At 41.1% G+C, this 15,218-nt stretch overlaps 1 protein-coding gene across 1 annotated transcript in view; it reads right to left on the bottom strand.

The window, feature by feature from the left end:
- The window catches only part of LOC136885521 (X-linked interleukin-1 receptor accessory protein-like 2), a 148,799-nt gene extending 133,916 nt beyond the window's left edge, over positions 1–14,883 (bottom strand). Inside the window, exon 1 of the mRNA XM_067158122.2 lies at positions 14,474–14,883. Coding sequence (XP_067014223.2) covers positions 14,474–14,676 — 203 coding nt within the window. The 5' untranslated portion in view covers positions 14,677–14,883. The remainder of the gene's footprint in view (positions 1–14,473) is intronic.
- Positions 14,884–15,218: the final 335 nt, after the last annotated feature.

Below are 15,218 nucleotides of genomic sequence, written 5' to 3'. Positions count from 1 at the left end.
AGGCGTGAAAACGTATCGGGAAGCGAGTGACGTCCGAGAAGACACTAAGGACACAGCTTCTGCGGGCAGTACCTGGACATCCCGCAAACAGCTACTGCCAGATTCTTGGAACCACACTAATTGAGACATGTCCGTTAGCCAAGGGTTGAAAGCAACCTTGAGCAGAGGATTAACTCCATGCAGTTATTTCCTTTCATTTGTTTCCAAACAACACGAAGGAGCACTTTTAAGCAAAAAGCCACCGGCCTGGTGGCCAAGTGGACTGGCCGGCAGTGTAGAAGAGGTGGTATACAATTTGCCTGGATTCAATCTCCCAACCTGCTCGGTATTTTCTGCACTGAAACTCATTTCTTCTACTGCAATATTTCGTTTAACTTCACAAAATGTATGCCCTATGTAACTTACAGGAAACCTGTATGTGGAATTTTTGATTGCTGGATTTTTTTTTTTTTCATGTCTATAAGCTATCATAAAATTTGTTACAGAATACCGCATTCGACAAACTTGACCATATCGGTCCTTAATTGGTCCGTATTGACTCGTAATAACAATAATGTACAACGGCTGATTGTTTGGTCCGCCCTGTCAATATATTATTAATTATTACAGTGTTTTTTAAATATGTTCTATGTCTTACGTGTTTGGGTTACAACATGCATTATAATACAAAAACCGCAAAGTGTACATATAGTGTTCTAGAGCTGAGGTTATACAGGACAATGGTTAATGTAATATGATAAGATTTTGTATCTTGAGTCTTGGATAAGGTAGATTTTGATGTAAATACGCTGACGAAGGGAGTTAAGGCTCCCGAAACATGTACGTATAAATTATTCAAATATTAATAATATATTGACAGGGCGGACCAAACAATCACCCGTTGTACATTATTGTTCGCATTCTTTATATTTTTTACAAGTTGCTTTATGTCGCAGCGACACAGATAGGACTTGTGGCGACGATGAGAGAGGAAAGTGCTAGGAGTGGAAAGGAAGCGGCCGTGGCCTTAAGGTAGAACCCCAGCATTTTCCTGCTGTGAAAATTGGAAACCACGGAAAACTCTCTTCAGGGCTGACGACAATGGAGTTCGAACCCACTGTCTCCCGAATACTGGCCGCACTTAAGCGTCTGCAACTATCGAGCTCGGTGCATTCTTTATATCTCAGAATATAAATTACAGGCCTATACAGAAAAATCAAAGTTTTTTTTTTTGAACATGCATTACCTACTAAATTCCATATTTTGAATAAACTGCATGAACATTTTCAAGAGAAATTGTTTTCACAAGTTATTTGAAATGGCATATTCAATAGACACTGGGAATGACTTTCCCATAATCTAAAAGATATCCTTAATCCTTAAGGACTCGAGTAACGGAAAGATACATAAACACTCGCGTCGGGTCTTTTCGACCCACACTTGCAAATTAAAAAGCCTAAGTGTATTCATGACGTAATATAAAGGAAAAACATTTATTCTGATACACAATATGAATTCCTGATGCTTGGCTGAATAATCAGCCTAGTGGCTTTCGGTTTACAGGGCCAAGCGTTCGATTCTTGGCCGGGCCAAGGATGTTAAGTTCTTACGGTTGATTCCACTCGATCGAGGACTGAAGGTTTATGTCGGTCTCAATACAAACAGTATACAGTAGAGTAACGATTATTACATAATGTTAAATGGCGTATGGGGCCTCCGGAAATTTGAAATGACGCTCATGGGGGACCTGCACAATTGTGAGAATGGGCAATACATGGGAAGAAATCTAATGTTGAAGGCGGCACAAACACCGAGTCCCGAGCTGAAGGAAATAGCCGATGGAGGTCAAAATCCCCGACCCAGCCGGGAAAGGGAGTTAGGGATTGGAATAACTTACGAACGGAGATGTTCAATAAATGTCCAATTTCTTTGTAATCATTTAAGAAAGGACTAGGAAAACAACAGATAGGGAATCTACCACCGGGGCGATTACCCTAATGCAGATCAGTAGTGATTGATTGGAATCGAACCCAGACACCCTTTGACTGAACTCCAGAATTCTAACCAGTTAAACCATGGACCCGCACCATAACTTACATACGGTATAGGCTAATCTATATATATAAAATAACTTGTCCTGACTGACTGATTCATCATCGCCGAGCCAAAACTACTGGACATAAAGGAATGAAATTTTGAGGATACATTTATATTACAATGTAGGTGCTCGCTAAGGGAGGATTTTTTGATATTCCGTCGCTAAGGGGATGAAAAGGGGGGGTGAATTTTTAAAATGAGTATATCTATATCTGGAAACTTTAAAAGTCTACAGATGTAAAAATTGATATTTTGATTCTCCATTAAAAATAAAGAAACGAGTATTTTTTTGTTTTCGGAAAATTTCACTAGGAGGGGTGAAAAAGGGTGAAAAATGGGTTGAATGCCTTTAATGAGGATACTTATATCTCAGAAACTGAAGATATTACAGACCTAAAAATTGGTATTTAGAATCTCCTTTAAAAATAAAGAAACGCGTATTTTTTTTAAATAAAAAAATGGCTTCCACGGCCGCAGATTCGGGAGTAACAAATGGAGTGAATTTTTAGAAATGTTTAAAATTAGAGTATCTATATCTCTAAACTTTAAAAGTTTACAGACGTAAAACTTGGTATTTGGAATCTCCTTTAAAAATAAGGAAACACGTGTTTTTTTTTTTTTTTGCAAAATCCCATTAAGGGGGTTGAAAAAAAGGGGGAAAATTGGTCGAATACCTTTTATGAGGATACTTATATCTCAAAAACTGAAGATGTTACAGACATGAATATTGGTATTTGGAATCTCCTTTAAAAATAAACACGTATTCTTTTGCTTTCTGAAAAATCCAATGACTAGGGGGGTGAACGGGTGTGACGCACGGGGTAGAAATTTTAAAAAAATATGTCTAGGACTACAATATATCTCAGACACTTAACATGTTACAGACTTGAAAACTGGTACTCTTGTAAAAGTAAAGAGACGTAGATAATTTTTTTCGAAAAAAAAAAAACTTAAGGGGAACAAAAAAGGGAATGAATGTTTAGAATGAGAATTTCTACAGTATATCTCAAAAACATAACATGTTACTGAAGTGAAAATTTGTATTTTTAATCCCTTTCAAAAATAAGAAACATATATTTTTTGTTTTCAGAAAAAAACACTTGGGGAGGGGCGGGTAGAAAGGACTGAAAAGTGGGTTGAATTCTTTGTATTAGGATACTGATATCTCAAAAACTGAAGACGTTACAGACGTAAAAAATTGGTGATTGGAATCACATAAAGAAATGCATATTTTCTGTTTTCGGAAAATCTACTTAGGTGGGGGTGAAAAAAATTGAAAAATTAGTTAGGCTAAATCATTTGCATGAGTCTACTTATATCTAAAAAAAAAATAGATGTTGCAGACATGAAAATTGGTGTTTGGAATCTCCATTAAAAGTAAAGTAACACATATTCCTTTCATTTCGAAAAATCCGGTTAAGGGGGCTGAAAGAATTGAAAAATGTATTGAATTATTTGTATGAAGATACTTATACCTTATGAAAACTAAAGTTCATACAGACGTGAAAATTGGTATTTAGAATCTCCTTTACAATAAAGAAAAGCGCGTTGTAGGGGGAAAATAAACTTGGGGGAGGAGGTGAAAAGGAATCGAATTCCTTTTATGAGGACAAATATCTTGAAAACTGAAGATGTTACAGTCGTGATAATTGGTATTTAGAAGCTATTTTATAAGTGAACATGTATTTTTTGTTTTCGGAAAATTCACTTAAGGAGGGGGGAGGGGTGAAAAGAAGTGAAAAAAATGAATTCTTCTAATATGGGTACTTATGTCTCAAAAACTGATGGGTACAGACATGAAAATTGTTGTTTGGAATCTCCTTTAAAAGTAAAGGAACATGTGTGTCTTTTTGTTTTCGGAAAATGGGAAGGACTGATAAAGAGATTAATTATTTTTATAGGGATTCTTATAGCCTATCTCAAAAACTGAAAATGTTACGACGTGGAGATAGATATTTGGAATCTCCTTTAAAAATAAGCTTTTTTTTTTTTTTTTTTTTTTTTTTTTGGAGAAGACTCTTTCTCATATGTACAGTTCTATGTTGCATGGTCATCTTAGCCCCAAAAGGCAATAACACAAACGTGGTTTACAAGGAGTTTGCAGGGTAAATGAAACTCAATTTGTCGGTGAACGTTTATACATTAGGGATTTTCAGTGCTCAGAACTTTTTAAAAGGGATGGCATTTCTGTATCGGCCGTGTCGACGGTAACAAGGAAATGCACTTTTTAATTGTCCGTAATTTCTGTCTGTCTGTATGTATGTACACGCATCACGAGATAACGGCTAAAGATAATTTAATGAAAATCGGTATGCAAAGTCGGAGAATAAGTTGCTATAATCTAGGCCATAAATAATTTTATTTACGTTGAGAGAAATGCTAGTTTAGGGAAAGGCCTAAAATTTAATTCTCAAATATTTTGGTGATCCTGTCAATGAAATACGGTATGAAAAGTCGGATAATAAGTCGCCACAACCTAGCTCATAAATAATTTTATTCACGCTGAGTAAAACGATAGTTTTGGGGAAAGCCTAAAATGTAATTCTCAAATAGTTATATCAGTGTCCTGTCGATAAATACCACATAACTAAATTTAAACAGTATTACATTTCCGATCATTTATGTCATACATTTTACCATACTGGCTATGAACACAGAGATATTAATGAATTTGGATTTTTGTTAGTAAGTCCATGTCAGCGCCGAGTCACGAGAAAATGGGTAAACCGAATTTAATGAAAATCGGTATGTAAAGTCGGAGAATAAGTAACTACTGTCTACGCTATAAATAATTTTATAAGGCGCCCTAATATCACAGAGTCGAAAGAAAACTAAATGTGTAGGCCTACAATATAGAAAACTCATAAAATTGATCAACAATAACATTACACTGACCATTGTTTGTTGTGGTGTGCTTTGTGTCTTTTGTTGCCACTCATCTCCGATAGATAGGATTACTCTGCGTACCGCGTTTTTGTTTATTTTAAATTTGCTTTACGTCGCACCGACACAGATAGGTTTTACGGCGACGATGGGATAGGAAAGGGCTAGGAGTGTGAAGGAAGCCGCCTTGGCCTTAATTAAGGTACAGCCCCCGCATTTGCCTGGTGTGAAAATGGGAAACCACGGAATACCACATTCAGGGCTGCTGATATTGGGGTTCGAATCCACTATCTCCCGGATGGAAGCTCACAGCTGCGCGCCCCTCACCACACGGCCAACTCGCCCGGTCGCACCGAGTGTAACAGCCTGTCTGAATATTGACGGGAAGTAGCTGGGGAGTTAGATAACTTTCTTCTTTAGCATGCCAATACTCTGGTTCATAAATGTTCTGATACTAATGGTAGGTCTTACGTAACACACTGGTTCATCGTAGCATTCGAGCTATACAATCCCTACTCTGAGGCACTGATTGGAATGAGCAGTGTGTATATTTAACGGAATAATGGCAGAGGAGTGTTTACGGCTGTTTACGGCCTGGTCATTCCAGCTCTCGAACTTCGGACTGTTAGATCGGCACCGTAGGACTGTTCGTTAAAAGTGAGAAAATGTGCTGTTTTTCATTTCATGGAGTAATTTATATAACATTGCTTTTAATCGCTACATTCCTACTGACATGTTTGTAATGACCTATGTTGACTTCAGTTAGGAAAACCACAAAATCAGTCTTTCTGAGAATCCCGTAGCGTAGCACGGGTACATCAGCTAGTACAGTATAAAATCAAAGGAAATTGTTTTTAAAAATTTCACTCGGGTCACTGCGAACGGACGCGAGTATTTAAGGGTTAACATTTAATTAAAATCCACCAAACGTCCGTTTAATTGTTCTGGTTTTCTAAGAGCCGCCATCGGGTTGCCCGACCCCCACTCCGCTAGGGTGGGAGTTCAAAGGCCACCAACCTCAGTGGATATAGAACCTGGCATCTCGGGAACAAAAGGACGAGCTGGTGACAATGAGCCGCTCCACTGAAGTGTGTAGTATCGACAGCAGTTTTGAAATCAATTCCAAAGATTGTCATGTCTCAATAAGATGAGGTAGGTGTAGCTGTCGGTCCGACTGACGTGCGCGAGATAACACGTGAGATGGTGATAAAACATCGTCAAGCTGCAGACTGCTGCGTTCAGAACGAGTCCATCACGAGCATAGTTTAACGTGAAATCCGAACCGCATTCTTTGCACATGATTGTAAGATCTACAAGCAAATCGATACAATCTACCTACCTGATTCACCACTACATGGCGTCTTAAACCTCGTACCTACAACTGTTCTATCACTTCATTTAAACCGTAAATACCCTGCATTTTCCCCTGGTAGGATAACACCCACGGTATATCCTGCCTGTCGTAAGAGGCGACTAAAAGGGGCTCTGAAATTTGGAGAGTGCGTTGGCGACAACGGGGCCCTTAGCTGAGTCCTGGCATTGCTTCCACTTAACTTGTGCCTGGCTTCTCACTTTCCTCTATCCTATCCGACCTCCCTCGGTCAATTCTTGTTCTTTTCCGACCCCGACGGTATTACGTAGGGAGTCTTCCATTTTCACCGCCCTTCGAAGCCCTTGTCTTTCTTCGACCGATACCTTCATTTTTCGAAATGACGGATCTCTTTCATTTTTTCCCCTCTAATTAGTGGTTATATAGAGGATGCTTGCCTAGTTGTAGGCCTACTTTCTCTTCAAACTATAATCACCACCACTTCCCCTCTTAATTATTACAGGTTCTGATAAAGCTTCGCCTACTTGAATTCTCTGGGATCTATTTTCTACAAACCCCATCAGGAATGTAGTAGTTGTTTGTATTTTAAATTCAACATATATTATATTTTCCCTAAACCGGAACGTTTGACCGCGAAATCATCACATTTCAAAGGGCACAAACATCATGGTTTGCTTCCCCCGACTACAATGTCAACGACTGACGAGTACACAAAGCTGCCTGCTTATAGTCGTACTGCAGGGAGAAGTGCCCACATTTCATACAGGATGATAAGTCTGTAACAAGCACCTGGCAGAAGATAGATGATTTCTCTGGAGGTAGTGTCCGTGGTCCGTCAGCTCTGCACTCCGACCGACCCACCGAGCAGGCCACGGCTCTGCCATGCCTATACGTAGTTAGCTGTCCTTAGAATAGTTTTCCGTGGTTTCCCATTCTCCTGCACTAAGAGGAATGTTGGGACAGTTTCTAATATAGGGCACGGCTACCAATGCCCTCAATTTCACTAAACACCTTCACCTCTCCAAATTTCCTTGTGAGAGAAGGAGTCACCCTACCATACCTCATGGAAGCCTCCTTTTTTTCTTTTTTTTTTTAGGAACAACAGGTGATAAAACACGGTAGGCGCGAAGTTCGCTATGAACAGCAGGCAGAAATGAATTTTCATTCAACTTGTACCAGTAGACTAAAAATGGAATCTGAAAGAATTTAACAGAGGTAGAAAGTAAATGTCTGACACGTAAGCCTCCAGTTATTCTCTGTGCTAATCAAGCTCGTTGGTGCTAATCTATATTAAAATAGTGACCAAGTATCGAAATGTGAGGGTTCAATGTACGAGACGTGATTTTCAGACAGTCCAAAATATAATCTTACTGAACAAGAATTTCGAATTGCAATGTTCGTAGAAAGGTACAAGTATACTGCTGTATGTGATTCACCCAGGAAGCCAGCGGCATTTGACGGATTACAGTTTCCTCAAACCAAGCGTTAGCTTTTCCTGAAAGACAAGCGTGAACTTGTAATCCGGACCCACTTGTTCTTGTCTCGCATTGACACTGCCTGAGGCTGAGATGTGTCTGTTTCAGTGTTCTCCCCAGAAATTTTCGTCAGCCGAGTGGGGAGCATAGTTCAGTGAGGTACAGAAAGATCTGCAGGAAATTGGGATCTCATTTGAAGATATCCAGTGTCCCACTTAAGAAAAAACTCCAAGAACATCAGAGTTTCCTACCAAAGCCGAAGATGAAAACTGGAAAGGCATGGACGGAAGAGCGAAAGGAGCAAAACCGTATACGAATGAAGGAATACTGGACCAACATTAAAGTTCAAGGGAAACAGTTGAAATGACGTGCTCCTTAGTTGGCCGAAACGAAACAAGAAAAGAATAATAATCTAGGCCCTATGTATATAAGTCTGTATATTGCTCAAAGAATGGTATTTCTGTATCGATCGAGTCCACAGTAAGAAGTGTACAATTTTCCGTCTTCTCTTCCTGTACGCACATAACGAGAAAATGTCTGGGAATAAGGAACTATAATCTAGACCATAAATAATTATATTCACACTGAGTGACATGGTATTTGGTATTGTATTCTCAAATATCTGTTATTAGTGGTCCTATCGATAAATAGTACATAACTAAAGTGTGTGTGAAAATCCACAGCCTGTTTCCAGGCATTTGACCGGGTCAGGAAAGAATGAAGGAAGCGGTGAGGATAGGAATTGTGCCGACTGCCCAAGCCTGTCGCACTCCCCTAGGGCAATGATTAACGAATGACAGACGGAATGAAATGATATTGGAGAGTATTGCTGGAATGAATGACAGGAAAAACTGGAGTACCCGGAGCAGTGGCGGTGCGTTCTATATGTTGAATGGTTCAGTGAACCCTCTAGAAATAGATGGGTCTGTGAAAAATGGTTTATTACAACCTATTCCTTTAATAAGTTCAGTATAACCACGCGCGTAGCGGTATTTTTGACATCAACACTCTGTTGCTCTTTGGAACCAGCGAAGAGGTTCAATTTCAGGAATGCGGGAGCTGGGGCGTGAGACGTAAGGAGGTGCACTAGGCGAGGGGTTGTGAGGAGCAGGGAAAACATACTGTAGCCTAGGAATCGCTGGCGACTGGACCAGCGATAGACACGAATTACATCGAGCAGTTACGAAATTAGCCGAAGCACTGTCAGAGCGCGCTGTTAAAGTTTGCCGTATGTGGTATGTTTTGGAGGGGTTTTAATTTGATGATTTTGCAATTCTGATATAATTAACCGCAATGAACCAGAACATTTTGGTTAACCACGTTTTGTATAGCATCAATAGGCGTACGTAGCCTAAGTTTATATAATTAATGAAACGTTTCGTTAGTAAATGGTGATGGTGATTATTGTTTTAAGAGGAAGTACAACTAAGCAACAATCCTCTATATAACATTAATCATAGAGAAAAAATGGAAGGGATCCTACACTTTGAAAATGAAGTTGTCGGCCAAAGAAAGACCACGAAGGGCGTGAAAATGAAACACTCCCTGGGCCTCGAGTGCTCTAATACCGTCGAGGTCGGAAAAGAACAAGAACTGATCAAGGGAGGTGGGATAGGATAGATGAAAGTGAAGAGCCTGGTGCAAGTAAGTGGAAGCAATGTCAGAACTCAGCTAAGGGCCCCGTGGTCGCCAACCCACGCTCCCAAGTTGTGAGCCCCTGGATCTTTACATTAGTAATGCGTGCTTTATGAATAGCAAGCAGCAAAATACGTCAATACATAAGCAACAGTAGTCTGCCTAACACGTTCTTGAAGTTATTTGTACGAAAGCAAAATCAGAGGAAAATTGATCAACTTTAAGTAATTGCACCTCATATTCTCTGTCTTTCATCTTCATTGTTTTGGTAACTTCTTCGAGCTGTAGCCTTGTCCCTTTAAAGGAAAGTCGCGTTTCTAATCAAGCAGTCACTATTTTACATCTATGTAAACATCAAGTAGGTAACAAAAAAATCTCAACACATTTTCGACAACAGTGCACCCGCAGACGCTTTATCCACGGGCCGCCACTGACCCGGAGAAAAAATATAAATATATTAATTCAGAGAATGAACACTTCCCCCATAACGATTTTGCCCAGGAGGGCAAAGGATACTAAATACATTGTAACTGTATATAAATCATTTTTCAATACGGATAATGGACCTATCAAGGCTTTGACGACCACATTCTTCATCAACGATTCTGGTAGCTTTTCTTCGAAGAATTCAGGATTTACACTTGCCGCCCGTATTCACGTCGATAGAAGGGAACAGTGGGTTCGTAAATGCTAAATTTCCGATCATATCTGTCTTATACAAATTTACTGTACCGGCTATCCTACTCCGCGGCTAAATGGTTAGCGTGCTGACCTTTTGTTACAAGGGTCCCGGGTTCGCTTTCCGGCAGGGTCAGGAGTTTTAACCACCAATGCTTAAGTCCGCAGGCATGGGGTCTGAATTTATGTGTCGTCTTCATTATCATTTCATCCTCATTACGACGCGCAGGTCGCTGCCGGAGTCAAATGAAAAGACTTGCACCTGGCGAGCCGAACATTTCCTCGGACACTCCCGGCACTAAAAGTCATACGCCATTTCATTTTTTTTTTCCTATGGGCTTTACGTCGCACCGACACAGATAGGTCTTATGGCGACAATGGGATAGGAAAGGCCTAGGAGTTGGAAGGAAGCGGTCGTGGCCTTAATTAAGGTACAGCCCCAGCATTTGCCTGGTGTGAAAATGGGAAACCACGGAAAACCATTTTCAAGGCTGCCGATAGTGGGATTCGAGCGCGCCTCTACGCGCAAGGCCAACTCGCCCGGTGCCATTTCATTTTACCGTACCGGCTATGATAACAGATATTCCACGAATTTCGATTTCTGTTGCTAACGCCGAACCACAAGATGAACAAAATGGAAAGGAAAATCGGTATGTAAAGTCTGAGAATAAGGTACTTCAATCTAGACTATAAATAATTGTATTAACGCTGGATGTGGTGTAGTGGTTAGTGTGATTAGCTGCCACCACCCCGCAGAGGCCCAGGTTCGATTCCCGGCTGTGCCACGAAATATGAAAAGTGGTACGAGGTCCACGCAGCCTCTAGAGATCAAGTGAGTATAGGTGGGTTCGATTCCCACTTCAGTCATCCCGGAAATGGTTTTCCGTGGTTTCCCACTTCTCCTCCAGGCAAATGCCGGGATGGTACCTAATTTAAGGCCACGGCCGCTTCATTCCCTCTTCCTTGACTAACCCTCCCAATCTTTCCTTCCCCCAACAAGGACCCTGTTGAGCTTAGCAGGTGAGGCCGCCTGAGCGAGGTACTGGTCCTACTCCCCAGTTTTATCCGTCCGACTGAAAGTCTCTCACTCTCCAGGACACAGCCCTTGAGGAACGCCTTGAGGTGGTAGAGGCGAGATTCCTTACTGAGTCCCAGGGAAGAACCAACGCTGGAGGGTAAACAGAAAGCTGGATGAAATGATGCCTGAAATGTATTTTTTAAAATACCTATGTTATTGGGCCTATCGAAAAGTATTTCTTTCTTAACCCGTTTACCCTCCAAGGTTGGTTTTCCCTGTGCCTCAGTGAAGGATCCCACCTCTACTGCCTCAAGGGCAGTGTCCTGGAGCGTGAGATTTTCTGTCGGGTGGATACAACTAGGGAGGAGGACTAGTACCTCGCCCAAACGGCCTCACCTGCTAAGCTGAACAGGTGTCTTGTGGAGGATGGGAAAATCGAAAGGTAACATCCCGGCATTTGCCTGGACGAGACGTGAGAAACCACTTCGAGGATCAAAAATATTATTATATTGACCATTGTTGTGATGTGATTTGTCTCTTCTGCTGCGTCCCGAGCAAAATAACATGCCTGAATATTGGCGGGAAGTTAACTCTGCACATGCTGTCCCGTCAATTATTATTTTGTCGTTACAGTGTAAAGGAAAATGAACCTTAAATACATGATAGGCCTACTGTAGGACTGCTTTTTTTTTTACGTAGCACCGACACAGACAGGTCTTATGGCGACGATGGGACGGGAACGGCCTAGGAGTGGGAAGGAAGCAGCCGTGGCCTTAAGGTATGGCCCCAGCATTTGCCTGGTGTCAAAATGGGAAACCACGGAAAACCATCTTCAGGGCTGCCGACAGTGTGATTCGAACCCACTATCTCCCGGATGTGAGCTCACAGCTGCGCGCCCCTAACCGTACGGCACTGTAGGAGTGGGTAAATATGTCATGCAAACATCATTCCTACAGTATCATGTAGTTAAGGTTCATTTTTCTTTACAGTTAGTAATAATATCTCTGACACTACCTCACACGCCACTACTTTCAGGATACACAGGCCAAAATAGACAATCCTACGACTGAGGGGAGAGGGAAGGAAAGGTGGTGGTGGTGATTATTGTTTTAAGAGGAAGTACAACTAAAGGGAAGGGAAGAAACTTACTTAGGAATATTTCATGATCCAATAGTGTGTCAGAAAGATTTACGTTCGACAGAGATCCAACTCTGAATTACATTATATGCGAGCTTCGCGAAAGAGGATCATCCCCTGTGGGTCGGGGGCGGTAGATTAACATCGATGGTATCTCCTGCCTAAAAGGGTGACCAGGGGCTCTGAAACTGTTGGCATCCAGGCTCCTCACTTTCATCTATCGTATCCGACCTTCCTTGCTCAAATCTTGTTCTTTTCCGACCCCGACGGTATTAGGTTGCGAGGCCTAGGTAGTCTTTCATTTTCACAACCTTCGTTCTTTGGCCGATACCTTATGTTTCAAAGTATCAAACCCCTTCCATGTTTTACTTCTGATTAGTGTTAATAAGGGGCCGATGACCTTCGATGTTAGGCCCCTTAAAACAACAAGCATCAACATCAAGCAGTGTTAATAAGAGGATGGTTGCCCTCTTGTGCTTCGTATTAAAACAATCACCACCACCACTCAAGAAAGAGGTGGCTGATATGATGGCCAGTCGATTGAGGAACTAAACCACCTCCTTTTTGCATGTGCTGATTACCACCAACAGCAAACTGTGTCGATTAGAACTGCATCTCTGTTTCACGCTAAGCAACAGTTACCAACCTATGTAAGTACACTACGGGCGACTAAAGACAAATCAGTGTATACTATTATTAGGAACTACGTAACAAAAACTTCTTTCCAGATTTGACTGATTTTATATCGATATTTATGTCATCATAATGTGATGATGTGTAACATATATTCCAAACTCACACAATGGTTTGTAATGAAGTTCAAAGCAAATTATTGTTATATCCAGATGGGTGTTTGGCCTCATACTGACCTAAAGCGAAGTAAATTAAAAAATAAACAATAAGAGGAGGCTGATAAGTGAAGATCACGACAAACACTTCCATCCCTGATGGCTGACAGAGGTGCACAAAGATCTACCCGAATGTGGTATCAAACCATCAGAAATTCAGGACGGACATTGTTTTGGAAAGAAAGTAGCGGAATTAAGGGATAATCCTGAGACACCTGTTAAACGATGAAACATCTCGGCACAGATATTAGTATTTGCGACTTAAAATATCGTACGTGAACAGTGAAAGTGGTGATTATTGTTTTTAAGAGGAAGTACAACTAGGCAATGATATAGCGCGTTAAGGAGTTTAATAGAACTGATCTCAAAACATTCTTCTGCGTATTGAATGATTGTCAATACGCTTATCTCTACTCGTTCGCTAGATTAACACGTGGATATGTTTTTCTTTTTTTTTTGGGGGGGGGGGGGGGGCTGGGGGTCTTGGCGTGACCGTTGTAACCTGTGTGCGTCATGCCCACAAACATATCCACGATTCTATACTTTATTGTGCAGCGGGGAAATCTACATTTATATCTTCTTTGCTTCAACGAATATTTTCGCGAAGCTATCCTAAGCCCTATATTTTAAAATAGAACTATCATTAGAATGCAAGCATTTTTCGATGGGGATTGCTCACTCTCTGTTGTCCGTCCTCCAATGCCTACCCCCGCCATTTCTCGCAACACCGCCCCACGCCCCCACAAAAGACCTGCACCAAATTATTGAAAAATAATTACAGCAATGAAAATTGATACCAAAATAACGTATGTTAGTTAAAAAACTATACTTCCTTGATGTGCAGTGCCCCTGACATCGTATTATGCACACATTTAGACAACAATGTATAATGCCAATAAGAAGTTGGAGTAACAGTCAAGCAAACCCTACAAACAGAACACAGCATATTTGTACATTGTTAAGCTGACCAGACGTCCTGGCTTTTACGGGGATAATTGTCTCTGTGTCCTGAAAAAATAGACATATGAAGTTTAAAACTTTTTTTTTTTTTTACAGTGTATAATTAAGCTGTAACCGTGCGCGCCAGAGCATAAAATATTGAAGTCGGCAACACAAATTCTAAAATCTCAAGTAGTGCTGAAAACAATATTCGCTGCTAATGACTCCTGACTTTCTTTTGTATGCGCAATGTACATTTTCCTTTCCAATATCCAAGATTATTCTGCTCTCAACATGAGATTTTAGCTGCTACATTATCAGAACATCCAGGTAAGCAAATAAATGTCAAGTACTGAAGAAGTTAAGTGTCCCAGGAAAATCTGGTCAGCGCAACATTGCTTACATCTACAGATTGGTCTCCTTGTAGCCAGACCACAAGAATGACGTAACTCACCACTCAATGCTGCGGTACCCTTTGGCGCAACAATGAAGAGACTTGAATGCTCCCGCGATGGCATACTCTTCAGAGCTGATCTCTTTGGTGAACTGTAAATATGTTGAGTTGGTATTGAACTTGTTGACAGCACAATAGTCGACAAGTCCGTATGTACCACACACTAACACCACAAACAACAGCAAATGTCTGGTTAGCGACATTATTATTATTATTAACAATCTCTGGCAATAAAATTGTGATGGGCAACGGAAATAGGTTAGATTAGACCAATCAAATGTCACCGCGTCATTGCAATTCTTACACTCGCGACACCCGTCACTAACAATTATCAGATATCTCAATGAGAATGACCAACTGTTCAATACTTCCACACACTGCACACTGACGCACGTTGTTCTCCTTTTGACGTTCCGCGAACGACTGCTTCATCATCGAACTAATTTCTAGTGAGTGAGAGGGACATGGATGATCTCGGCAGTTGTCGGATATGTTCGGCTCGCTAGTTCAGATGCACGACACGGGGCGCATTAGTACGGCTGGCGTGATAAGATCAGCGTGCGCTCATGTAATATACAACAAATATGACTCGTCACAACACACTAGCTTCGCACACTGAAGGAATTTAATCTCTGGTCGCTAGAAGTGTGTGAGGTTCTCCGCCTCACTTGTCCAAACATGGCACTTATACTGTACTATGTGCACGGACGACCATGAGATAAAATGATAAATATAATCTAAGGCA

Source organism: Anabrus simplex, chromosome 14 (genome assembly GCF_040414725.1).
Source record: "Anabrus simplex isolate iqAnaSimp1 chromosome 14, ASM4041472v1, whole genome shotgun sequence".
NCBI classification, from domain to species: Eukaryota; Metazoa; Arthropoda; class Insecta; order Orthoptera; family Tettigoniidae; genus Anabrus; species Anabrus simplex.
The sequence above is the reverse complement of the archived record's forward strand: the minus strand, read 5'-3'. Positions and strand labels throughout refer to the sequence as shown.